General features: G+C 47.8%; 1 protein-coding gene across 2 annotated transcripts in view; it reads left to right on the forward strand.

The window, feature by feature from the left end:
- The window catches only part of ANO2 (anoctamin 2), a 290,583-nt gene that overhangs the window by 223,589 nt on the left and 39,530 nt on the right, over nt 1-27,464 (forward strand). For both annotated transcript variants that reach the window (XM_073222870.1, XM_073222869.1), the window contains exons 13-17: nt 2,918-2,992; nt 10,891-11,086; nt 20,630-20,741; nt 22,936-22,993; nt 23,117-23,217. In XM_073222870.1, the coding sequence (XP_073078971.1) occupies nt 2,918-2,992; nt 10,891-11,086; nt 20,630-20,741; nt 22,936-22,993; nt 23,117-23,217 (542 nt within the window). The remainder of the gene's footprint in view (nt 1-2,917; nt 2,993-10,890; nt 11,087-20,629; nt 20,742-22,935; nt 22,994-23,116; nt 23,218-27,464) is intronic.

Here is a 27,464-nt window from a genome sequence, read left to right on the forward strand (position 1 = left end):
CATATTGTACAGATAAGGAATATAATTGTGGATGAGAAAACTGAGGTTCTAGGAATTTCCCAAGGTCACTTGATGTAAGTATTAGAGCCAAGAGGTAAACTCGGATGTTCTGGCTCCAAGTCTGCTTTTCTTTCCATGATCCCGTATGCTGGCTAGATGGCTTTTATGCAGGGTATATTTAAATAATGGTGTCTTGCCATGAATCTTTGTATCTTCAATGTGCCAGTGAGTGGAGAGTTTGAATCAGCTTCCATTATGACAGCCAATTACACGTATACATATATATATATATATATATATATAAAGGCTACTTTCCTCCCTGGCAGCTTTGCTCATAAGTTTGGGACCTTGGAAACCTAATCTTTGTGCTGCTCTGGGCTCTCATGTCTGAATGCATGAGAACTGTGTGGATGTTGGAAGTTAGGACTTCCAGAAAAAGGGCTCATTGGTGTAGATATGAAAGGGGGTGATTTTTCAGCAAATACCAGACCATCTATGTCAAAACGAGTATTTTTCTTTACAATTGTTGCTTTGAGAGTGCATCCGATTCAGCTGCTTTCTGTTTTCTCATTTTTGTGCAAAACAGTAATGCCACCTTCCTTCCCAGGGTTAGCTCTGGAATCCTTTTCCTGTGTCCTCCATGGTCTGAGCTGCCCATGGGCAGCCTGAGCCTTCTCACTGCGTTCTCAGTGTCCTACACAGAGCAAGGCTCTCCGGTGTGCTCAGACCGTGTGTGCTGAGGGGAACTGAACCAGAGCTCTCCAGGCCACAGTGATCACTGCAGGGCACAGGCTCTCCAAAGACATCTCGTCTCCCTGGGTCCCTGGACTGGAGAAGGTGGACAACCACCCTGCAGGAAACCTTAGCCAAAACTATCCTGGAGGCCTGACTCTTCCCGTGGGTTCATTAGTCACCCTCCACAATTGTGCTTTTTATTTCTTTGAGCCCATTTCATCTTGAGCCATATTTCCTGCTCCTTGGCAAGTACTTCCCTCTCCCCCATTTCTTCCAGCACTGACTGACTCTGCCCTGAGGGCCACCCTGAGCCCAGTCTCACCCTTACTGACTGGTGTTTCCTGCCCCTTCCCCTCATGTCACAGATCCAGCGAAGGTGTTCCTACCTCTCCTGGCCCTGTTCCACACTCGGGGACCCACGGGGTCCCCTGTGGAGCCTGCCGTGGAGTCTGTCTTCCCTACTCACCACTGATACTTCAGGGCACACCTGGTTTGTTGGGGTTTCAGGCAGAACCTCTCATTTCTAGGCCAGAGAACAGAAAAAGAGTGAAAGAGTCACTAAACCCTTCACTGTAAAAGGGAGCACTTAGGAAAGGCCCTGCCATGCACACCCGCAGTTCTTTCCAGGTCCCTTTTGAGTGTTATCATCTACCAGCCCATCTTTAGTTTTTCTCATCAAAATCTTCAAGGAAAATTCCACTGGTGTGAGGAAACTAAGAATTACATTGAAAGCAGAAAGAAGGACATGCTCCTCCCCTTTGATGTTGGCCTCCTTCAGAAGACCATGCATGGGTCTTGCTCAGCCCTCGTTGAAATAGTTCTGTGCCCTCCCACCTATTCAGAATGGCCACAGCCTGTAGTAACCTGTTCTTATCATGTGATAGAAAGTCCGCTGGGCTGGTCTAGAGACTGGATTCTATCACAAAGTCTATGAAAATGGAGCGTTGCTTGTTCCTGAGTGGGAGCCCCAGGGCAGCAGTCCTGTCTGCTTTCTTCTGTGTCCCTGTGAACCTAGCACCAAGGTCTGCACACGGTGGTTGTACAAATGTTTTTAGAAAGCCATCTTTTAGGCCAAGAAGGCCCATCGCCTACAGACGGTGTTCAAAGGCTAGATGGCACTGATGCTAGAGCCAAATCAGGTGCATCTGAAACAGCAGTGAGGAGGGAAGAGCAGAGCAGGGGCCCTGGAACATTCACTTGCTAAGTTTGATTCTGATACATGGCAGAGATGCAGGAGGCCTCCCGCCTTCCCAGAGCGCAGTGCCTTTCTATTTCATGGAATCCTCACAACGTGGCTGCAGATGGCCTTTCTAGTAACTTGGTAGGAGGGAGGGCACCCCAAAGTCTAATTTAATAGAACTGTAGCTCAGAGGAGTCTAGTGCCTGGTCTAAAGCTACATAGCAATTAATTGGCAGAGATTGTAACCATTCATACCTTGTTTGGGCATCTTCTTACCAAGTGAGGGTCCTTCGACAGTGCTAAAGGACGACTGTGGTCTATCCTGGCCCGGGAGAGTGGCCTGGGTGAACTGGATGGACCCTGTCTTAGGTGACAGTTGAAGGTCTAACCTGCACCTCGAAGTGTCTGCATTTGTGACCAGGGGACATGGTCATTTGGGAAAAAACAAATGACAATACATACCGGTTCTTTGAAAAACAAACATTGTGGGTAATTTGTATACTTAACTTAGGATTTAAGGTCAATGGTTGATGTTCTATTTACAGGATGATCTATTTCAGAATGTTGTTGGGGAGCTGGGTCATATCTGTCACTTGTCCATTGCTTTCCTATGTTCCCATGTTTCTCTTTAAAACCATCCTGTGCATAGGCAAGATGTTGTCACACTGTGTGCACTTTGCAGTGAAGACACAGAGGGTCAGAAATGTTAAGAGACATGTCCAAGGTTGCACAGCTGAGAAGGGGTTGAACTAAAACTTCAGGCCAGTATGAGGCTGAAATCGAATCTTGTCCTTTTTCCAGGCGATGCGGAAATCGCAAAATTAGGAGGGCTGTTGTTGATATGGGGGGAACGCATCAGAGACCAGAAAAATACTTACATAGAGTGATGAATGATTAATTGTATGCAAATTTATGCAAAATTGAGAGAAAATTATTATCTTTATTAACACATAAAAATTATTTGTGACTTCTGATTGTCTCTACCCTGCTGTTTCTCCCCAGGATGATGAAGATAAGCTGAACTGGAAAGATCGTTTCCCAGGTTACCTGATGAACTTTGCATCCATCTTATTCATGGTAAGTTCCTTGAGGGGACACCTGCCCATGATTTATGCATGTAGATCCTGCTGTGCGAAGGCTGTGTGTGTGATATTTGCTTTTGCTATGGAAATGGTCCAGTCCAGAGGGACAGGATTTTACCTGATAATGAGGTCACTGCTGCTATTAGTCATCCAAAAAGGGGAAGCTGTTTCCCTCAGACAGGAAACCAGATCTGGGAGAGGTCAGTGGCCCTCAGTGGCTGCAGAAAGGGGCTCTGTCGTCTTGGCCTTGAGCACCACTGTTTGAACTGGGAACTTCTAGGGTGGGTTCCTTCCACATGGAGACAGACGAAGACCTGGAAAGTAGTAATACAAGTAAGATGGTGTCAGAATTGTGGCAGCCTGTCTGGGCTGTGGGCTGGCTCTCCCTGATGGTTTGTGGAAAGAACCGAGTCTGGAAGCCACAGAAGGCAGCCACCTTGGGCTCTGTAAGCCTGATTCTTTAGCCTCCCTATAGTTGCTGAGTTTATTTCCCTGGGTTCCTCCCTTAGAGTTTAGAAGAGCCTGTGGAAAGACCCAGATGGTCTCAGCTGAGTCAGGGAGGATGAGGAATGGGTCTGAGAGTCATATTTGAGTCAGATCAGGAAAGTGGTGGCAGATCATTCTCGGGGGCCAGAATGAGTGAGACAATAGGGAATGAAGCTGGAAGACCCTGGGAAGGCGAAATCCGGGACTGAGCTCAGGACACTAAGGCATCTGCTCACTTTGTGGGTAGATGCCTTCAGGATTCAGGACTGGGACTTTTGTTTTACAAAGGGGAGTTGTGTCCTTAATGCATTTCTAAGCAGGACTGCACATTAATTGTGTGGGGAGGGTTCGCGTATTCTAAAAACCGGGACTGAATCATAGTTTTCTGGACCTACTGGCAGGAGGTTATTCTAACACAGGCCTGAGGTTATTATTGCCACCATGAACAGAAGCATTATGTCTGCTGAGGACAGGAATATAGTCTCAGAAATTTAAAAAGCGAAGGAGGCATAGACACCTCAGTTCAATTCCTTGTTTCACAGATAAAGTGCAGAGGTGATGGGTGGCCAAAACTTAAAAGTTTCAATTTCTTACCATCTCATTGCTTAGCAAAAGGGAGGCATGTAGAATTTATTTAAGAATATGTGGTGAACTGCAATGTGTTAAACTAAAATGATAAGATGTTTAACACTTCAAAGCCACCCACAGTATTCATAGTATTGTCAAAGGGTTTATTCATTCATTCAAGAAGTATTGAATGATACTTCTTGTGCTTGGTGGTATTCTTAGGCATTGGGGATAGAATAGAAGGTAAAAGAATCCCTCCCTGATGGAGTTTATAGATAACAAATATGTACATAAATAGGAAAATAGGTAAGTAAAATAGACTTCAATCTCTGGTAGTGGTACATTAGGATATTTGTAGCATCCCGTCTTGCTGAAAACAACAAAAATATTGGATAAATGTATTTTTCAATCTTCTGAAAGCCTTGAGGAGATGACAGCATAGTAAAGAATACCAGGCTCAAACCTAGGGGAAATGGGAACCAAGGGAACAAATGCCTAGGCATTAACGCTTATTTTACTTTGAGGACATTTTCCCATTGAGGCAAATTTGGGCTTTGGTTTTGGTGGTTTTATGGGGCAAGGAGGATAGGAATCAGGGGGCATTCTAACAGGAAGTCCTCACCAAATTAAACTGGAAGTGTGAAGGGCTATCCTCTCAAACCCACTCCCTCCTCACTTACGGGACTGCAGAGCAAGTTGTTAGAAGTCTAAGAACAGGGAGAAAAAGGGAAACAAAGCCTGGTCCCTGAAAAGTGGCCATGGGCAGGGCTCACTGTGGATCTGTAGCCTGGTTCACTCTCTGAGAGGCCTGGGGGAGCCTCGGGCACTTGGTCCAGGACTCAGTGCTCCCAGGTGCCCAGAGGAAGCAGACACAACTTCTGTCTATAGGAAGGTATAGTGACGCTAGGCCTCAATAGTCCCCCAAGAGAACTGTGCAAGGGCAATGAGGATAGTACAGTAAAAAAATAACCGATTATACAAGAAACTAAAGCACCATGAGAAAGAACCAGTGGGAACAGACAGCAGCGACTAAAGATATTAGAAATACTAGTCACAGGTTGAAACAACAAGCTTGAAAATATCAGTGAAGAATAAGATGTATTTTCCAAAATGACCTAGAAGACTGTGGTATTTTTGTGGGAATAAGTAATCAGACTAATGGAATAACACAGAAAACCAAGAATCAGATCCATGCAAGTGGCACTGCATGTGAGTGGCAAAGAGGTGGCCCTGAAAGAATTCCATCATGAGCATGAAACAGATGTCAAGGGTGACTCCAAGGTTATTATCTTGGGCATTCAAAAAGCTGGAGCCATCCGTTACTGGGAGAGAGAGGAATTCTGGAGTTGCCTTCACGATGGGTATAAATCTGGAGCTCAGAGATGTGCAGGCTGGAGACCTAATTGGGCAGTGTAGGTGGTATTTAAAGCCATGAGATCATATGAGATCACCAGGGCCCTGAGGGTAGGCTGAGAAAAGGGCAAGGTTGAGTCCCAAGACGTGGCAGTGTTAAATCTGGGAGCATGAGGAGGAGCCAAAAAAGAGGATGGAGAGGGAGTAGACAGGAGCGTGGGGAGCCTGGAAGCAAGAAGGTGTGGCAAGGGGCAGGCGTTGTCGGTGTCGGCTGCCCCTGAGGGCCTGGGAAGGCGAGGGCCGAACAGAGACACGTATCTGCCATCTGAGAGAGAAGAGCTTGTATCGTCATCACCACCAGTGTCAGCAACAGGTCCATCGCTGCATCACAGTGGCACATACTGTAAACAAGGCTAATGCTGGGCCATAGCCCAAAGTTCTATTTTTTTTTTAATTCCAGGGACACTTCCTACAGCTAGACTGGAGGGTGGGGACATGTTTTTGTGCTGTTCAGAAATAATATATGATTATCTCTTCTTCCATCATCCCCTTTCCCGTCCCTGACTCAACTCAGAGTCTCCATACAAATGGGAGATTCTGTATCAGAGACAAGAACAAGTAACTGGTGTGTGTCACTGTGTCTGGGGGCCCCCACATGTAACCAGCAGGTGCTGGGAGCTGAGGTGTGTGAGCAGGAGCTGGGCAGGGAGTGGTAGGGAAGGGCTGGGACCCCCTTTAAGGATCACCCCTTTATAGTCAAGCATTCCAGGCTAGTCCTGGTTTAAGCTTGCTAACCGAGGTGATTTTCAGTAGCACCCTTTTTACTTCCAAAAGTATTCCGGGTTCAACAATAAATTATATAGTCCCTTACCTATTAGATTTTTAAAAAATCTTTATTTTGCATGAACTTTTCCTTATTTTTATCATTTTTTATAAAAACTCGGTCTTTGAAAGAAAAGGGCTTGGCATTACCCAGAACAAGGTGTGGAGTGTGAGATGAAGGGGTCAAGGTGGTTTTCATAAAAGTGGTTTTTTTGTGGTGGAATCAGGTAAGTCAAAGGCGACTACCATAGTAAAGGCCAGTGTGGAACGTCACTCCCTTCTCCACCTGCGGCAATTACACCTTGGCAGAAGATGCCAGGACTGTGGCCAGGAGGATGGTTTTAGGGAGGCCAGTCACAAGGTCAGTGGGGACAGTTTTCATGGGATGAAGGCAACCAAGAAATAGCCCTGGCACTGTGCCCATCGTCCCCCCCCCGCCTGTGATAGAGGCCAGTGTGGACAAAGATGAAGGTTCTCTTCTTTCTCCGGCCTAGTGCATTGAGCTAAAGTGTCTTTCCTTCTTTGAATCAATTGTCTTTTTGTTAGTCCTCAGCGGGATTCTCAGAGGCAGTGTCCTTCCTCTAGAGCTAGTGCTGAACTTTCCTCCCATGGCCATGACGGTCATCTGCTTAGACCTCTATAGATCATCAGCCTATCGATCTTCTTAAAATCTAGGCCAAATCATGTCACTCCTCTGCTGAAAACTCTCTCAAGACTTCATATCTCATAAGGAGTAGAGGCCAGCACCCTTATCCTCCATGGCTGACCCTTCTCCCCACCGGCCATCTCCACTCCAACACGCACCCTCCTTTCACTCAGCTTCGGCCACGTCTGTCCCAAAACCCCTTTGCTCAGATTTCCTTCAGTAGGTACTTGCTGAGATGTTACCTTCTCACCTATGCCTGTCCTGACCACCCTATCTTAAATTGCAACCAATCCCTATGCTCCTGTTTTTCTTTGTTTCTGTAGTACTTATCCCACCAGATATGCTGTATTTTTTTACCTTTTTATTGGTTTGTTGTCTCTCTTTTTCCACTGGGAGATCTATGCCATGAGGGCAGAAATCTGATGTTTTTTTTTACTATGGTATCCCTGACACCTAGAATGGTGGCTGACCCATAGAAGATGCTCCAGACATGTTTTATGAATGACTGAGTGAGAAAATGAATAAGCAGGTGCCAGAGACAGCTTATTATGTCAGGGATAAAGTCATTAGCATGTGCATTTTTAAAAACTGAGCTATTGTTATGTGCCCCACCTTAGACCAGACACTGTCCCACAGTTCAGACTGTGTCTGCCATGCACATTTCTACTTTTTCCTCTTTATTCTTTCCTCCAATTCTTTCCCATAGGAAACAGTCCCAAAGCTGCTTTTGACTTAGCTTTTCTCTGACCAAGCTCCCTGCTCTCTGCTCATTGCAGACTAGAAGCTCGTGAACTAAGGACCATGACTGTCCAGCTGCTACTAGGCTCATCCTTGTTATAGGTGTGCAATGGCTTTCTCAACTTTGATTCAGAATGCAAGTCCTGGAGGGTAGGGAACAGACCATTTCTCCTTCCAGTCTCTCTCATATGGTTAAATAGAACTTTGGACTCTGTAGCCTGGCTTCCATTGTAATTTGGCCATGTCCAGAAGTAAAGCTATGGGATTAAAACACCAGAAGCCACAGGGACCATGATGGTGTGAGCATATGTGGGGAGCTAGACTGCTAAAGCTGAGGATCAGCAATACCTTGCCAAGCACGTTCTGCAGGTGAAGCACCGCTAGGAAATGGCATGAGGCATACCAGACCAGGTCCCACTCCTAGTTTGGGGACACTATTCACAAACATGAAATATACCCAGTGCAGTGGTTTGCACAATAAGTGGTTGGAAAATATTTGTTTAAATTTAAAAAATAAAACAAAAAACACTGTCAAAGTAGTGAAAATTATACTGATTTAGTGTCAGAAGCCTTAATGTCAGAATGGGATTGTAGACTTTGAAGCCATAGAACAGGGTTCAAATTCCGATTGTCACTTAATTATAACCACAATACCTTATGTGGTTATAAGGATTAGTGCCCTGTACTGAATAATGAAATCAAGAGGGCACAAATGGACTAGCTGCTTTAATGATGTTACCACCATTAGTATCTCAGCACTGCTATGTACTAGACCTTGAGCCAATCACATTGCTGCTTCTTGGGCCTCAGTTTCCCTGTTATGAAATCAAAGGCTGAATGGGATGATCCCTAAATGCTAAAGTTATTGGATTCCTTCATGAACCAGGACACTAAGATTTTACTCCATGCATTGGACCTTGAGCACATCACTTCATTTTCCATGCCTGTTTTGAGATCCTTGTGGGAAACACTGAAGAAGAGGTTCAGACCTGATTTCTAGAGTGAAAGGAAAAATCTAGCCCAGAAAAGTTAAGATGGAAAACAATGACGTCAGAGGGCTGAGGAGTGAGTTGCTGAAGGTGGGGCTGGGGAGGACAGGCAGGTGGAAAAAGGGCTTTTCTAACTGGTGGAGCAGTACCTCTTGGACTTGCACAGGAGTCTTGCTAAAATGCAGAATCAGAGTTAGTAGGTCTGGGGTTGTGCTTGATATTCTGCAAGTTGATCAAATTCCCAGCTGGTGCATGGAGTTCACAGGCCCCGCGTTGATAGCAGGGAAGAGTGTCTTCCTTCTCCAGTCTGGCTGCTGGGCCTCTTCAAGAAGGAGAGTAGAAGCCGACCTCCCCCTCATTCCTCCATGTGCCACCCTCAAGACCCCACAGCAGGGCATGTTTTGGCCATTGTTGTTTCCCCCAAACCCCACCCGAACATGCACACACACTTGCTCCTCAATGCCCTGGCCTCCCCCGCCTCATCAGTACTTCCTTGCAAAAGTGATTCTGAGGGAAAGGAATCTCACACCACATTTTCCAGGCCCTTGCCGTCTGGCAGTGAGAATCCCCGAGGACTGGAAAGTGAAAACATCTCCATTGTTGCATAGCGGTGTTGTCATGTCCAGGCTTTCCCCCTTCCACGGTAGCCGGTAGCCGTTCTCCCCTGGTCGTGGAGCCCGGGGTTTCTACTGCTCAGCCTTCACCCTGAGCAGAAGAGGGCCTCCCGCAGAGCATTTTTCCCATATAACCTCTCCTCTGCCCTGACACACACGTGTGCAAACATGCACACACACGCATGTTCCCTCTACACAGAGAATGCTGCCATCCTGCCTGCCATGCAGAGGGCTGCTTTCTCATACCCCGACCCACAGGGCAAACACTAGTTTGGTAAAATACACAGTGACAAACAGCAGAGGCTGCCACCAGCACCCCAGGCACCCCCCAGGGGTCTGGAGACGTCCGTACGTTGATGCATCTGAAACCCGTTTCCCATTTGCAGCCCACCAGAGTGTCATTTGCCCTGCTTGCAAAGCACTGCGGAGCTGGAGACCCCCTCTCCCTTCCCCTCCCTAGCCTTCCCACCCCTCCCTCTTCTCCCCTCCCCTCTTCTCTAGGGAGGGAATGTGCAATCCAGGACAGTCTGTTTTTTCAGAGGGAACCTTTTTATCTCCCCTTTCTCTTCTGTGATTTCCATTCCGCCCTCCACAACCAGCGTCCCCAACCCCCATTCCCTGCCCCCAGAGGAAATATGACCCAAATGGCCTCCTTTGCAGAAAGAATTCTAAGAAAGAAGACTTCAGGTGCCTGAAACAAATGAGAATCTTGCTCTAGGTAGGTTATACACCCAGCAGCTCCTACCTCCCTCTACCTCTAGGAGGCTGGCCCAGAGCACTTTTTTTCCGACATCCCTGCTTTGTGGAAATGGCCCTTCCTGGGCTGTAGTGGGAGAGGAGAGGCAGCCTGTCTGGGAGAGTGTGGTTCCATTCTTAGGTTCTGGAAAGAAGAAATGGGGCAGGTGGTGGTGGTGGTGGTGGTTGTGGGGTTCTAGTTCAAGTGGCTAGTAAACTTTCCTTTTAAACATAGCAGCCAGAGATTTCTTCACCAAATGAGAAATCTAAGTCCTCCTCCAAATTGCCTGGTAGAGAAATCTTAGCATGATATTTTGCTCATCCTGAGGACTGAGAGTCTAAAGATTTCCCTCCTGGTTCCTTTCCCTTTTTTCTCTTTTGGGAAACCTTCTCACACCTACCCCACTAAGCTCTAACTCACCACTTCTCAGCTCAAACACCCTCAATGGCTCCCTATTTCCCCTCATTGAAGGCCCAGTATGAACCCCATTGCTTCCTAGACCATTCCCTGACCACCCAAATCTACCTGGCCCTTTATTCTCAGGCCCTTTGACAACTATACTCTTCACTTAGCATTTAATACATCCTCAGATGGCCTTCACTATGGTTTGTCTTACTGCCGCAGTAGATGAGAGCTCCCTAATGAAAGAAATCACATGATCCGAGTTGTGTACATGGCAGTATTTGGTGTTTCCTTTCTTCATTTTGCGTGTGCATCATAGGTCATTTGGGATCTGATGAAACGGGAAGAATTCTCCCCTGGAACATGCGCCTACATTGGAATTTACACGAGCATTCAGGGGCTTTTCAGTTTCCATGTGGCCAACCAGTGGACTCCAGATTAGTAAGACCAGACACAGCAGAGAGTACTACTGGCTGAGCAAATAATAGGGGCTAGATAATTGTCCACTGATGTGCGACTCTCCCTTTTTCTCCTGAACAGATTGCCCTGACTTTCTCCATCGTCTTTGGGGTCATTGTGTATCGCATCACAACTGCAGCCGCTCTGTCTCTCAACAAGGCCACACGCTCCAACGTCCGGGTGACAGTGACGGCGACAGCGGTCATCATCAACCTCGTGGTCATCCTCATCCTGGACGAGATCTACGGCGCTGTGGCCAAGTGGCTCACCAAGATCGGTACCGTGTTGCCAAATCCCATGTCCACTCTAGGCCACCTTGAGTGTGGTCAGTTCAGTGTGTGCAAGGTTTTTGGTGGTAACCACCCAAAATGAAGAAAGGAATGGGAAAAAGGTGCTTCACACAGTGCGTTTTAATTGGAGAAGTGAGTAAGTCAGTGGTTATATACCCCCAGGGCCTGCCAAGGGCCTCCCCTCAGACAGAAGTCCTTCTTGTAAATTCTCGGTCAATAGTCTTCCAGCCCTTGATGGCCCCATGGCCCCCTAAGAACAATCCATGGCATCTATTCTTTGTGCCTAACCTAGAAGCAAGACAGGTTCACCCTTCCTGTTCACATGTGCAGAGCTGTAGCTCCCCGCATTTTCCCAGCAGCATTTACGAACTTGAGAAAGCCTCTTGATACTTGAGCCCTACAGGGTCTTATCTCTCCCCATATTGTCAGAGGCCCCAGAAAATCCACACATTCCCTATGTGCTGAGCAGACTTCAAAGAGGAGTATCAGACTTCCCAAGCTTCGAGCCAGTGAGAAAAATGCGGTGGCCTCAGCACTCAGACGTGTCATTTGAGCCATGACCTGCTGTTGCCTGGGCACCACGCTGGTGTTTGTGCTCATTGGATGGGGGAGGGCTGAGAGCTGAGACCCCTTCCTCACTGTACTTACCCTGGGTGGCCTGGATGCACCCCTTCCCCACGTTGAATCTGGGGACCGGGTGTGGCAGCCTTTCACTAAGCTCGTGGAAGTTGAACTAATGATACGATGACATCTTTAATTCACTGGCCAGTTAGAAGCCAGACACTTGATAGGATAACCCCTCTTCACGAGGGCCTTCCCTGGAAGGTCAGAGAATTCTGAAAAGGTTTCACTAATTCCAGCTAAAGGCCTCTACTCGTGGTGGGCATTGCCTTCTGGTTTCTGTGTGGATGTAGGCCATTTCCCATCTAGAGGAGCAGTTCTGTTCTCTTTAGGCATGTGCACATTTGTAAGTGTTATCTGTGTTTCACTATATGATACTGGAGAAAATGAAGCAGAGAATCATTTTCCTGTAGTGCAGTTAGCTGTATATGGGCTTCTATGGAGGTACTTAGGAGGCACATCCCATGCTCCTGGGGTCTCGGGGAGGCTTCTGACATGAAGGCATCCAGTTGGAGAGCTCAGGCACAAGTGGTACTCAGACAGGCAGGTGCAGAGTGGGAGGGAGTGGCGGGAGGAGGGGAGGGTTCCTGGCCAAGGAAGCAGAATGAGAAATACAGCCCTGAAGGGGGCAATCAGACCCATTGGGGTCAGGAAAGGCACGCTGAGAAGTGGCCCTTGGGCTGGGCCTGCACAGTGGTAGGGTTTAGTGGGCTGACTGCCAGGGGGGCTGAAGAAGCAGAGCTCAGCGTGTGGAAGAAAGAACACATGAAGCACGTCTGAGATGCCAGTGGAGCCGGTGTGGCAGTTGCTCTAGGGTCCGTGCATGTCCAGGGCACTGCCTGGTGGAAACTGGGCCCAGAACTGAGTTTTTTGGTGGAAAACCTTGAATGCCGGGCTGAGGACTTTGCTTATTGCCATAGACAATGGAAAAATGTTTGCTGGAGTTCAGAGGGCTTCCAACAAAGTACCCACCTCCTTGGCCTGACTATTGAACCAGCTGAGAAACAAGGTGAAGACAGATGTAGACTACAGCCAGAATTTTACCTTTGAAGATGAAAATGGCTACATTGGAGGAAGCAGCTCAACAGGAGAGCCAAACAGGCTTCCTAACACTGGGTTCCAGACAGACCCTTTCTTGCCAGCAACTGTGGACAGGGCAGCCCGGTGGCTCCTAAGCCCTGGTGGGAGCACGAAGCTCCCTGCAGAGGAGGTGGGTAGCTGAGGAGTGCCAGTGTCACCTCTCAGGCTGACCCCTAAGATGAGCTATTCACCCTGCTGTCACCGACAAGGAATGAGTGGGGCAGGGGCGCTAAGGCAGAGCATCGCAATGAATGACGCAAGGCACAGGGGGAACATCAGGAGGGAAACCTGTCCCCATCCCCTCAATGGCTCCTGACTCAGTATCATGGAGGAGTGTTTGAAGACAGTGTCGCGATGGGAGCCGTATGTCTGCAGAATTATTCCGGCAGGGATGTGGGGTCCACGGGGTGGAGAGAGGCAGGAAGATGTGACGTTGAAAAGATCACTGATACGTGGGCAGGAAGGAGGGGAGAGAGGCAGGGGGACTCAGTGGCGATGCGGCAATGTCTGCCTGCTGTCCATTCGCGTTACTTTCTTTCACTTTCCTCACACAGCTCCAGCCAGCCGTATAGGCGGAGGATGCATAGAGCGGTCGGCAATTGAAAGCTCACTAACAAGTATTTCGGGAGCACCTCCCTTGTACACATTGTCTGGCCAATTCTCTCTGCACCAGGCCAGGAAGCATTTTCCGCCCTGTGAAGCTGCATCCCCTGTTTCTACCAGAGCTCCCTCCATCCCCCAGGAAGTTCAGCCTCCTCCAGGCTGTTAACTGCTGTCCAGGACTCCATTCTGTCCAGAGTCTGTGCCTGGAAAGGGGATGAAATACTAACACGAGCGTTGTGTTCTTTGTGATGTTGATGCTCCCAAAGCGTTTCTAAACTTAAAAAAAATTCTGTTATCCCATTTCATCTTTTCAACATAGTCGCTTGATAAATATTTGTTGAATAAAAAAAAGGTCATAATGGTAAAGGTATAAACATCCGCTCTGAGGTGTCTTTCCCTGAGAAGATGTGACGGTACGGACTGGGGATGGAATTATTTCCTTCCTGTGCACTGGGGTCTTGGTTTCCAGACCAGGGTGAACGTTTGTGAGATGACCCATTGGTGGTGTCATGGGAGCATCTGGGGTCACGAACTGGTCGTGCCTTCCTGTTCTCTCCCTCCTCCTATTACTGCATGGGGAGAAAGTCCTCATAGGCAGTTGGAACAATCAAATGTGGAATCCATGTCACATGTCTGTATAGTGCCTGGCACATAGTGGGCACTGTATGGGGGCCTCATGAATTTTTCTCTTTCTCTTTCTCTCTCTCTCTCTCTCTCCAGCAGCTTCCTTCCAAAATTCCTTTTACTTTAAAAGGTTCTGTCACCTTGGGCTAGGCTGCTAGACAGCATAGTAGGTATTACAGCCCTTTGTCCTAGAGCAAGAGTCACCTTCCTGGCTCTAAGGAGCAATCCTTGTGCGGAGAAACTCTCCAGGGCTGCAGGAATATCTGAGGAACACCCATCCTTACTCTGCAGGTCTGGGCAGGGTTCTCAGCTCCCTTAGGCAATCCTCTGCTGCCTAATGACCCAGCTGGCTGGCTTCTCTAGGGTGATTCCCACCCCAGGGCACAAACAAGGCAACAACTCGCAGGGGAGGTGGAGACGCACCCCTTCCTCCACACACACTCACACACACACTCATCTATGGAGGGAAGGCCAGGTGGCTGGGTGTCAGAAAACTGTGCTGCTTGCCAAAGCCGGGTCCGCCCTGGGGGGCTGAGCAGGGAGAGGGGCAGGTGCCTTTGCGTCCTTGCTCAGCTGCACAGGCCCAAGCCCTCCGTCCTCTGCCCCAAACCGTGCAGGGCTGGCACTTCCTGAAATATACACTAGGGCATGTCCTCATTTTACTTTGTTGCCTCCATTACAGATCTGCTGGCAGGGTGGGGGCACCAGTTAGGAAGAGCTGCTTTTCTAAAATTCAGGTTCTGCAGCTGGCATCCTCTTACTGGCCATGCTGTTTCCATATGATTAGAAGGGAGCTCTGGGGACTTTGAGTTCTGAGATGGCCCCCTGGGTCTCACTGGGGCTTTCATACTAATTATCTCCCAAGGTAGTTTACAGCTCCGTCACTTGGTCTCATATTTTTTTCATGACACAATGCTGCAGAGGTTCAACATGTAAAAGAAAAGTGGCTGGGTAATGGCTCTGCACAGGAATCATCCTTCCTGATCTGAGACAGTCTCTGCCCTCTGTCGGAAATCTGCTTCAACAGATTGGGAGCAGGTGGAACCCTAAGATGGCCTCTACTCAACCTGGGGGTGCTTTGCTAGGGGAGGTGGCATTTCAGGAACATGTGAATGACGGGGGTGTTGCCTTCGACCTACTCACACTCTCTCCATGTTGAGTCCCCTCCTTTGCATCCTTACAGTGATTGGCACCCAAAGGCACTGTATTCGCAGTAGGGAACACAAGCTCAGGGCTGTTTTCTCATGGGGCTTGGATTCAGACAACTCCAGAGGTCTGTGTCTTGTGAGGGGTCCTGCCCAGTGCCCTGAGGTGCAGACTGCCCCACCTGCCCTGGGGGCACCCCAGTGGGCTCCGAGAAGACTTGCTCCATTTCTTCAGCCCCATAGTCTGTCAGAGGCAGGCGAGGCTCCTTTCCTTGGCTGCTGAAGGAGATACAGAAGCCGCAGCTCCAGGGCTTTGATGCTGCCCTACCCCCAACCCTCTCCCTCCCTGTGAGGTGCTCCCTGAAGGCCTCCTTCCCCAGAAAGCTCCGCAAAGCGCACAGCATGGCCACAGAGCCTCGTGGCGGTGGGGGCGCCCAGCTGATTTAGGGGCCTATCAAGTGGGTTTGGATTGTTTATTGGAAATGCCCATTATTTATGGTGGCTCATGGCCCTAAAAGCACAGGTGAAGGCTGTTTTTAGAAATAAAACTAATAAATAATAACCAGGCCCATGATTTATCAGCATGGAGGAAGGGAGCTACTCATTTCCAGTTGGGGCGAAGAGCTCTGAAGGGACCAGATTCTCTTTCCAGAGAACTCGGAGGAAATTCCTGTAGGGCCTGGGAGATCTGAGCACAAAGAGTTCAAAGGAGATTATAAAAGAAAATCAAAGACACGTGCCTCTCCATACCTCATTCTTAATCCCCTTCTAGCAACATTTACAAGTCAGCTTTCCAAATTTCCCGCATCTCAGACCTGATCACTTATTTTTTGGGTGACATCAGCTTTAATTTTCTTATCCCCAGAATATTTAAAAGTGAGAGATGAGATGTGTTTAAGTTACTGTTGAATTGGCTGCCTCTGGCACGCTGGGCAGAGGCTCAAATTCCTATTGAGAAGTTTTCCCTGCCTCCCTCCCTCCCTCCTCCTTCCCTTCCCCCTTCCTCCTCCCCTCTGTTCCCCTTATCCTCCTTTTTCTCTGTCTCTGTCTCCCCAATCTCTCTCCTTTACAACCAGATACAGAAGAGTGCCCTGGGCCATCTCTGTCCATGCCCCTGTGCCCAACTCAAAGTAGGACTCAGTCCGAGGAATTGGGCACATTCCTCCGTCAAGACAAATCCAGGATTCCATGAGCCCTGGCAAGAGAAGCGGGTTCAAGGAATCTTTACTGAAGATTCATGCAGAGGCAAATGAGTGGTCACACTATGCATTGCCCAGCAGAACAGCAGAAGTTAATGAGAACAGCCACTGGGCACCTCTGCCCCTTCCCCCTCCACCCTCCACCCACCTGTCACTTACATCTCTCCTTTGGCAGCCGCCACCTCACCTCATCTCCTCTCGGTCCTTCCTCTCCTGTTGCCCTGGCTCTAGCCTTTTCTGGGTCCAACACCCCCATCTCGTATGTAGGGAAATTTCTCCCTTTGGGCTGCCGCCTCTCTTGTATATTCATATACACTATTCTGCTCAGAAGACAAAGGTCCCACCTTAGAATTTGCCCTCCTTGGAATGTGGCAGGGAATTTTTAGTAAGTGGAAAATTTTTTACTGTTGCAGATATAATGTTTGTTTCATGTCCTTCCTTCATGCAGTAAGTATGCCCAGTAGAGTACATCTGGCAACAGCTGTGGTCCACCAGAAGGTGTATCTTCCCTGACTTTGTTCATTGCAAAAAACGCCATCCAGACTCTACCTGGTGGGGGTGTGGCAGGTGTAGGGTTAACAGCCACATAGGGGTTCAAAGTTATGAGTGACCTTAGAAATGTGACCTTAGAAAGGCATGGCATGCATTTCCTGGGCCTCAATATTGTCTTTCATCAAGGCTGCAGAAGGGGGTTCGGATCTGGAGCCCAGGGAAGCCTTGATAAGCATAAATCCCAAGGGGAGGCACCAGCCTCTTTGCCAGGATTTCTAAGGGGAAAGGCCTTAGAGGGCTTTGCTAATGTACATAAACTAAAGAAGAAACTGCAGAAGAGGCTGTGTTAAGCGTAAATGATGAGTACAAATCATTATCCAGAGCTCCTGGGGCAAGGCAGTGGGCAGTGTGGAACTGGCCAGGACCATCTCCTGGGGGTCTGTGTGTGTCCATCCAGGTGTGGCGGGGAGGAAACCTCAGAACTGTCTGCCTGCTGAGGGATATCACAGCAGACTTTCCCAACTTTATCCCCTGCCAAATCATGATGGTGTTCCCAGATGGCTTAGCAGGTAATGCTTGTTTCCAAACTCACCCGGAGGACCTCAGGAAGCCTGGCCCCTGGAGTTCCTTGGGGTGGGGACAGGCTGTATGGATTCGACTTTCCCAGCCATGTACCAGGAGAGTCACCTACCAGTCACGCTCACCATTCATTGGTAGAAAGTGGTCAGTAATCAACATGGAAGTGATGGTCAGACTAGGCATCTACGCAAACCTCTGGCCACAGATGGCCCAGCTGTGCTGTAGAAAGAGGGCTGCTGGGCTTGGAGGAAGAGGAGGAGGGTGACAGTGATGATGTTTTTGGGACAACAGGGACTGTCAGGTGCCAAGTGCCAGGCTGATGGCCTTGTATGTGTGCCCACCCTGTCTTCAGGGCAGCCCCTCGAGGCAGGTGCCATTGCCTTTGTTTTTAAGTTCATTCCTCTAATTACATTCTGTGTTTGAACTCAGATGTGTCTGATGCTAAAATCTGCACCTACAGCCATCTCTGAGAAAAACAAGCAAATAGTCACTCCCCTCAATATACAGGTGGGCCATAGATAGGGTGGCAGGGTGCTCTGTGGGTTCAGCATGGCCTGTGGGGGCTTCTAGGACTCCTCATCAATATAAGCAAACTAAAGTGGGCTTCAAGATGAGCCGGGCTTGGAGAGCAAGCCAGTTTTCAGTGTCGCTGGCTGTGTAGGAGGCATGCTTCTCAGGCTCATGGGACTAGGACATGTGGGAACTCTCATTTCTGCAGGCCCTTTCAGTCTTAGTGAGAAATCCAGGCCAGGCCCGCAGTTGTAATGGTGGTTACAGTGTTACAGTACTGTAACAGTAGTGGTGCTCTAAGCTTCCCCATTCTCAGGACCCCTCCCAGAATCATGGGTCCCCACGGGTCCCCTCTGCCTGTGGAGGTCTTCTTGGAAGGTCTCTGCTCAGGTGTGGACCACCACTGGTGCTGTTGGGCATCATCTCTTGCGCTCGAGACTGTTCCAAGGTTGCAGATGAATGAGGGGCTCACTGCGCTCTGTGGAAAAACAGCTTGTGGAAATGCAGCCTTCTTCTCTCCAGGCTGCCCTTCTGCCATGGTGCCAGGGGAGGTGTGCCATGCCACTCACAGAAGTCTGGAGGAGGCTTAGCAGTCTGCAAAAGGCTTTTATGGAGACCTTGTTAAATGAAGCTCCATGAAGGAAGTGATGGAGTCTTCCCCCATCCTGGCATGGTGCCTGGCACACAGCCAGTGCTCAGTGACTGTGGACAGAGCCGTGACAAGTATTTCTTAGATGTGTCGTGTTAGACCTGGGGTGGGGGTGGGGAGGTGAAAGAGGTCATGTGATGTAACCATTAATCAACCAGAGAATGGGATTTCAAGTGTCTAGTAAAAACTCTTCAGACAGGGAGATCTGGGTTCAAATCTCAACTCTGTCACTTACTGGCTGTGATCTTGGGCAGGGCTCTATCCTCTTTGAACTTCAGTTCCCTTATTCATAAAAGTGAGTCATACTACCTCTCCCACATTGGTAGGTGAGGATGAAATGAGACAGCAAACACACACTTGTGTGCAGTGGCCCTCATAGGGTAGCTTGGAGCAGACACTCTTGTGCAGCGTGGACACCCACTTGGCCACTCCGCTGTGCATGTCCCTGTAGCTCTGTCCCTGGGCATTCTCTTGTTTTGGTAGCTTGCTCAGCCTCACACAGGACAAATTGGAAGTGCAGGAGTCAAGCCCAGCTGTCACCTTCAACCAATGCAGAACTGTGTGCTCACCCTCAGTGTAGTTTGAAGGGGTGCTTCACAGTCTCTTAGCAGGTCCCAGGGAACTGACCCCAAGTTGCCTGCAGTATTCCATGGTGCGGGAACACACCCATCTTGTCTTCCCTTCCTTCTCTGTCTCACCACTCCATGCCCTCTCCAGGCTACCTGGGAGCACTTCCCAAATAAAATTACTTACCCCCAAATCCTTGACTAAGCAGGGAACCCAAACTAAGACATGTACCACCAATGAAAGCTAATATGATTATGATTTTCAAAAGACATGGTTGTAGGTAATTAATACAGAGAAATCGTAAATACTATAGAAGAAAAGAGAGCGATTACTACCAGCTGGAGGCATCTGAGAAGGCTATGGGAAACAGATTATGGGCAACATTTGATCTGAATGTTAGATGTGAGAATTTATACATGAGGAGATGGGTTGGGGAAGGACATTCCAGGGGAGGAAACAGGGTCTCGTGTCTACTTTTCCAATGATTCCTACAAAAGCTATGCATGAGTGAGGTGGGCCCAGGCCCCAGCCTCGCTGGGACACAGCACTCCCTGGCCAGCATGGCCCTGGCTCTTAGGTGCTGTGTTTAGCACACTTCCAGGTGGCACTTATCAGTGCACATGATGCAGGGTTAACGCTTCCCTTCTGCCCGTGAAGTGGGCTGGTGACCTTTTATCTTTGCTGAGCCATTTGTCCTGGTCTGGAGTCCCCACTCTGCGCCACTGCCCATTGGAGCATCCCGTGGTCTCGTGTCTTCTAAAGGCACCAGTAAGGGCTCTGCTCTCACTGTTTCTCAGGGTCCTACTGGGAACACTGGCTGACTCCTCTGCCTGGATCTGAGTGAACTCCCTGGGGCTGGATCCCCGGGTTTGAGACACTGAGCTCAGGTTGTGTTGTTTCACTCATCTGACGGCCCTTCATCACTTGAGGGAGTGAACGCAAGGTGTCTCAGTCTGTTCAAGAGCACATGGATGAAAGGCTTTCCTGCTAAAAATGAAGAAGGAACACAGGTGCCCAAAACAAATCTTTGCTGCCTCCTGACCCTAGTGCAGCGGTTAACAAGCCTTTTTAGTCAGGGACTTCTGTTCAAGTAAAACCTATTGGTGTGGCAATTGTGCAGGAATGAGCCGAGTTCCCTTGATGAAGCAAGGGTGGTAGGAGGATGTTCTGCCCAGACCCCTCTTTGAGGGGTGTGTGAGACCATTGCTCGAGTGGATAAGAGGAGGGAGGTGGAAGGACAGGTGATGATCCTATGGATCCTTTGCTTTCTGCAGCTTCATATCACCTAGTAAGCCATCTGGGACCATCCTGATGGATTCAGTCCTAATGTGCTAGAGAGAGGGGTCTCTTGGTTACTATTAGCAGGAGTAAGTGGAAGACAATGGCTCATGTCACAGCGTTCAAATCCCAGCGAGGTGAGAAATCTGTCTCAGTCTTTTCAGCTCTGCTCTTCTCTTTCAGAGGTTCCCAAAACAGAACAGACTTTTGAAGAGCGCCTGATACTCAAAGCTTTCTTGCTGAAGTTTGTCAATGCCTACTCGCCCATCTTCTACGTGGCCTTCTTCAAGGGGCGGTGAGTATAATGGTATCACACATGGAAGGGCAAGACTGGGTCCTACTCCGGAGTCAGCCTGTCCTCATTGTCACCTCACACGCATTTCCCACTCCCACCCCACCTAGCAGTTTGTGAGGCAGTGGTGTTAGCACTCAGTCGTTGGTGATTAGCATCTTCAGATTCTGATAACCAGGGACACTCTCCAGGGATTGACTCTGGTCCCCCAAGGGTGAGTCTTAGAGAATCTGTCTCCCAAATTTGAGGATGAGGCTACAGGGAATTTGATGTCTAGCCCATGGCTCTTAGGTTTTGCAATCCAATCCTGATGCTAACTACTCTGAGTTAAGGCAGGCTCCACAGATTACCGGCCAAGTCTTCCACAGCACAGCACCCACTGCAGGCCCTAGCTGCAAGCTCTGGGGTTCCGAGGACACTTGTGATTTGATCCACTAACGCTTCAGGTTGGATAATTTGACAGAATGACTCCCAGAACTCAGGAATGTGCTATACTTAAAATTACAGTTTCATTATAGGAAAGACAAACAAATCCAAACAAATGGATGCGGCACATGGTACATCAGGTGAGGTTCAGGACAGTCCTCAGTAGCAGCTTCCATGTGCTCAGGATGTTTTAGCTTTCTGGCACTTTGATGTATACCACCAACCAGGAAGCTCATCCAAGTTCAGTGTCCAGAGTTTTTATTGAGGTTTCATTACACAGGCATGAATGATTGGATCATTTGCCATGTGACTGAACTCTATCCCCAGTCCCCCTCCTCCCCTGGGGTCAGGCTGCTATCAATGCCCCAAGCTTCTAATCATATAGTTGATTTTTCTGGCAGTGCCTCCCCATTCTGAGTGATCTCATTAGCATAAATTTAGGTTTAGTCCTGGAGCCCACCAAGAATGACAGATGTTCATACTGGGAAATCTCAAGATTTAAAGGCTCCTTCCAGAAGCCAGCAACAAAGGCCAGTCACATTCTTTCTTATATAGTAGGTGTAGATGTAAAAATCACTTCTGATAAATACTTTTCATGGTTCCACCAGTTGTTTACCAACAGGGAGATTTCCCAGTAGACATTAACTGGGTCAGGAAAGCTTCCCTGAAGCAGAAAGCTCATCAAGCAGGTACTGATAGCAAGAACTATCATTGTTCATACCTGATAATTTCTTATAAATATGTTTGTGACCTAATGACAACCTCCTTTCCAGGACCTCTGCCCTTGACTCTCATGAAATTCTAGGAGCAGAGAGACTGTCCGTATTAATGACTATATACGTCATTGGCTCTTTCTGTCCAGATTTAATATCAATAGTGAACTGCACACATATCATGTTCCAGGCAAAAAGTAGTGTACCGACCTTTAGATAAATGTGCGGCATGCTGACTCTATACTCCACAGTAAGTGCTGTGAGAGGTGCAGGCACAGTGTTGGGAAAATGCTTCCTGATGAGCAAAGACAACAAGAAGACGCCACAGAGATGTTAAGATTTAAGCTGACCCTTAAGTAGATGAACAGGATGTCAACAGTTGGCTGAAGGATGATATTTCAAGTGAGTAGGGTTATTCCCATTACCTGTCTGGTTCCATGATTGACTTTTACCTCTCTGCTTCCTCCTCACACCTTTGCACAGTCTTCTTATCCCCCAATAAAATAGACCCTACATAGAAGAGGAAAGAGGCAGTCTTTTTCTATTCCTTTGAATATTTGCAATTAAAAGTCTAGATTTTTCTTTTCTGATACCAGAAATCTCCACTTGTAACTGTAGTCCATCTCACCCTTTGCTTCCTGGGAAATCAGAGGCCCTCACTGAGCAGCTGCAATCTGACTCAATTCTTGACATTAGTTGAGGGAAGAAGGTACACAGTTAATACACTTAGAGAATCCAAATTCCATTGTGTTTAGGCTCGGAAGTTATTACACACACACACACACACACACACACGTACTTGTGACCTTCCCAGCCGCACACCAACCCCAGCCTTATCCCCCATCCTCTGGCATTTCACCAGTTAAGAGGTGAATGCTAGGTTATAGGTAATTGCTAGCTGAGAGCGGTATCGATTCCTGTCCCTGGGTGATTTAGCACCTTCCTAGCCAGTACTTTACCTGGAGGATTTTGGGTGGTGGCTATTCTACTCTGAAGGCGTGCCTGTAAGCCGCCCTACTTTCTCTTTCCCTAACTCTTCCCTCATGTCTTAATTTCAGGTTTGTGGGTCGGCCTGGAAGCTATGTCTATGTGTTTGATGGTTACCGCATGGAAGAGGTAGGTACACACAGCCCCTCGTACCCCCAGCCCTTCCTGCTCCACCACAGCATAGCTTATCCAAGCCCTTGCTTCTCTGAGGGGCACGTGGTCTGACCGCCTTCTCTCCTCTCCCCACTGCAGTGTGCCCCAGGGGGCTGCCTCATGGAGCTCTGCATCCAGCTCAGCATCATCATGCTGGGGAAGCAGCTGATCCAGAACAACATCTTTGAAATCGGAGTCCCGTATGTAATTAATTTTTCTTAGCTCTCTTCTTGGTGCCAGGGCCCCCGCCCAGCAGGCCCAGACTTCCCGTAGGATTTTCCTGGCTTGTCCTCTTCTAAGCCAGCTTGGTTACTGACTCCTCTGTCCACTTACCCATAACTTTCTCTGTGAGGCAAACCCTTGTTTGCCAGTCTGATTTGGGATGTTTGAGGCTCAGAAACCTCAAGCACTTGTTTAGTGCACACAATGACTAGGCAGCAAAGCCAGAAATCAGGTACTGCTGGCCTCAAAGTGCAGTTTTATGCTACCTGTCTTTCTGGTGAATCAGCAAAGGAGACTTTCAATATGGTGGATAGAGGAATAGGAAAGTTTTAAACGCAATGCAATCGTTTAGAAAAATCTCTAAGAAACTGTGGAATAGATGATCTTAGGAGGAGAAGGATGCATAGCTGGTGAAACACAGGATGGGTTTTCATGTGGATTCTCTTTCCCCTCCCACATGGCTTAAATGGACTTCAGAAGACTTCTTTCATTTAGGTTTTGTATTGAGATAATCATGACAATAAACACTGACTCACAGACCTAAAAGGAAGGGGGATGCAATAACTGATCATCTACCTCCAGGTAAAAGAAAAATGTAACCCCCTGTGCCTATCATTGCTATTGTTTTTTGATGTTAAAGAAACAATTTGTTTCAGAGGATTTTCAGCTAGCCTAGCACCAGAGAGCCAGGGAGTGATGGAGGTGATCAGAGGTAACTCTTATAGGCTGGGCTGATTCTGTGTAGGAGGACAGGATAGACAGTTTGCACCGACTCAGGGTTCTTTGCCAACCACTTGCAAAAGTAACCATTCTGGGAGGCAGTTATCCAATAGGCCCATAGGGTTAGGCGAGGGTGCTGTCTCCCCATTGGAGATTTTCTATGCACATAATATTAATGGTTCTGAGAAATCCTGCAATAAGGAAACTTGTTTAATCCCTTTCTTTCCACCTCTGTCTGTTCATGTTACTGGCCAGGGTTCTTAGTTGGGGACATTAGAGTCCACTGTGGCTTGTTTAAGGAGCAAAGGAATTTAAGAATAATAAACAGCTAACAGAATATTCTTTAAGGGCCAGAGAGCCAGGCTCTGAGCTATATAACCAGGAATAACAGTGTCCACACTGCAGAGAATACCACTGCCTCTACCTCTCTGCTTATATGGCTTAGATATTAAAAGATGAGACTTCTTTACTCAAGACCCACACCCACAAAAACTGTGGTCTGAATCTAACCAGCCTGTCTTCCTCAGCTTGGGTTGCTGTAACAAAATAATACAGACTGGGAGCCTTAAACAGAGGATACTTATTTCTCACAGCTCTGAGGCCATAAAGTCCAAGGTCAAAGTACTGCAGATTCTGTCCTTGATGAGGCCCTCTTCCCAGCCTGCAGATGTCTGCCTTCTCCATGTGACCTGCTCACATGACCTCTCCTTTGTGTGCTGCTGCCTTGTTGTCTTCTCATAAGGGCGATAATCCCGTGATGGCTGCCCCATCCCCATGACCTCATCTGACCCTAACCACCTCCCAAAGGCCCCAACTGCAAACACCATCCATGGGGGAGTCAGGGCTTCAGTCTCTGAATTTTGGAGGGGACACACACATGCAGATCATAACAGCAGTGTCTTAATTTTTTCCTTTCAACTTATAGCACAAGATTTGTATCCAATTAAATAAAAAAACAATACACTTTGTCTTATTAGTGTAGATTTTTGGTTTGGGAGACAAAACAGACTGCCCCTGACTGGGTGTGCTCTCTGTGATGCGGACTCCATCCAAACTCAGAGTCAGTAAAGGTCAGGTGTTTAGAGAGGTCAGAGAGACCCCAAAGCAGTGGGACTCCTTCCGGGCTGTGTCTGGGTCTGTGTCTTCAGAGAAGGCTGCCACCAGTGTCTGTAACAGGCCATCTGCCATTATTCTATTTAAAGAACCAATTTTCCTTGGCTGTGGGTATCTTTTCTTAACAAAGAACAGATTGACTTGGGTTAATCAAAACCACTCTTGACACAGGTGTTTTTACACATGGAGAAGGTAAGGCCTGGAGAGATGGCAGCTCCCTGACCAGAGTCTTGGGGCATTACAGGGTCAGGCAAGAGCAAGAGCTGGAATCTCTCTAAAACTATTTAAAGGTCACTGAGTCCTACGTTTCTTGGGCTGAATGGAACCATTAGAGGATATATGACCCGACTCCTTTCTCCGAGGGAAACTATACCAGAGGCACCTGTGTCCATGGGGACTGTGGTCATCTGAAAGGTCCCCAGAGAGAGAGCCATTTATAAACTCACAGAGCTGAAGTTATATTGGAGAAAACTTAGTTTACTTGGAAAGAAAGCCCTTCTAATGAGACCCCACCCTCAAGGAATGAGAATCCTCACCATTTCCTCATAACACTTTACCATCCCAGCCTTCAGATAGGGCCCCACCATCACTCCCCACTCATTAGGCTAAATGAGGAGAGTGTTTTTCTGCCCTAACACTGGGGCAGCCTTGGGAGACCCCTGGGCATGTGCTTTTCTTGGAGGAGGAATGGCAAGAACAGGAACACTGATGTGAGGGCATCTCCTTCCACCTCCCTGCTTAAGCCAGACGCTGGTCATCAGTCGGGAAGCCAGCAATCTCAAGAAACTCAACCCTCTGAAACTGTGCACTGTCCCCAGATTTCTGATTGAAAGCCACTCAGTGATAGTCAAGCAAAGCTGGTGAAACACATGGTGGCTGTTTTCTAGGAGCTTACCATCTCTGAAAGAGACCATATTTGTTATAGACAAACATCCAGAAAATATACAGACCATAAAGATGTACCAAAGCCACGTCTGGTCCCTTTGAAGCTATGAGACCAGCCCCTTCACCACTGCTGCAAAGGAGAGTCTCCATCCTTCTTTGAAAATATGGGCAAGACACCTGCCCTTCAAAAATATTGTTATTCTGCTCTGGAAGGAATTGTATACAGATTGTGGACATGAGAGGCCCATTTTTTCCATCTCTGGACATCTATCTGCTCTACCACTTAGCTCATTCACTCTGGACCCAGAAGCCTTTTATAGAGTGTAAGAGAGGCGAGAACTCAGGCATATGTTTGGACAGTGTGTGTTGACATATCTCCTACCCATCAAGTCCATCAGCTCCATAACAGATGAAATAAACATAGGTTATTTGCCTTGAAGGCTAAATTTTCCTTTTTTATGCCTGGCGGGTTTAACATGCCACACTGTAATTGATGGCAATTGCACAGTGACTTAGAGCTCTGAGGAAAGTGACATCTCTCTTACTGTCCCCCTCTCTTGGTGAAAATTATGGCATTGTGATCATCTCCAAGGTGCTCTCATCTAGGCTCCAATATTCTATCAGTGTCTCCTTTAGTCAGTGAGACTGGTCCCTGCTGCTTCCGAATATGTCACTTCTGTTTGAAAAGATTTTTCCTCATTTCAGCTTCCAGTCATCTAGAGGACCTATGCAAAGTAATGATGTAGTTAAATTCAGAGATGTAGAGCAGAAGTATTTCCACCAAGCCCTGGTGTTCTTTATCTCCAAGTTCTTTGTAATCCTACAGGTTGTATTTTTGAGTTTGGTCACGGGAATCACTATGAACATTATGATTATCAGACCTTCCCCTTCTTAGAGCCCACTTTCAATAAATTAGACCCATCTAATCCAGAGCACAAGCACCTGGAAATATCCCTGTGTGTGACACCATCGAGACCCATGAAATCAGCAAGAAAATAAAAAGGAGTCTTTCATAGTCAAAAGAGAAACCGCAGTTGAGCCCGACAGTGAGGAATGTAGTATACATTATAAAAACTAGACTCTGGTTGAGGTAGCACATCTCTGTGGGCCAGAGGCGGTCTAACAGATGTGGGTTTCAATTGAGGCATGACAGTATACTTACTGTGTGACCTTGAGAAAGTTATTCTAGAAAGATTTGCATCCAACGTACTTATGTAAAAATACAGCTTGCATAAATGCCTAGCTATCTAGAAAAAGAAAATATGGGCATCCAAGGAAGGAAGAACCATTGTGGGGGTTCCGGGTAGCCTAGGTATTACCGAGTATCATTTGCTTTGTAAGTGTTGCAAGTCCAGGGGGTGAGATTGAAAAGACCAGTTTAAGAACACTGTTTTTCTCTTCTGTTCAAGGCCAGTGGCTTTGGTTTACAGTGTAGCTCTTTTGTACCTTCAGAGCCTCTATCAAATTATTTTTCCAAGGGAGATAAGTATTAAGTCTTAGAGGCCAA

The sequence above is a fragment of the Manis javanica genome, chromosome 15, assembly GCF_040802235.1.
Source record: "Manis javanica isolate MJ-LG chromosome 15, MJ_LKY, whole genome shotgun sequence".
NCBI classification, from domain to species: Eukaryota; Metazoa; Chordata; class Mammalia; order Pholidota; family Manidae; genus Manis; species Manis javanica.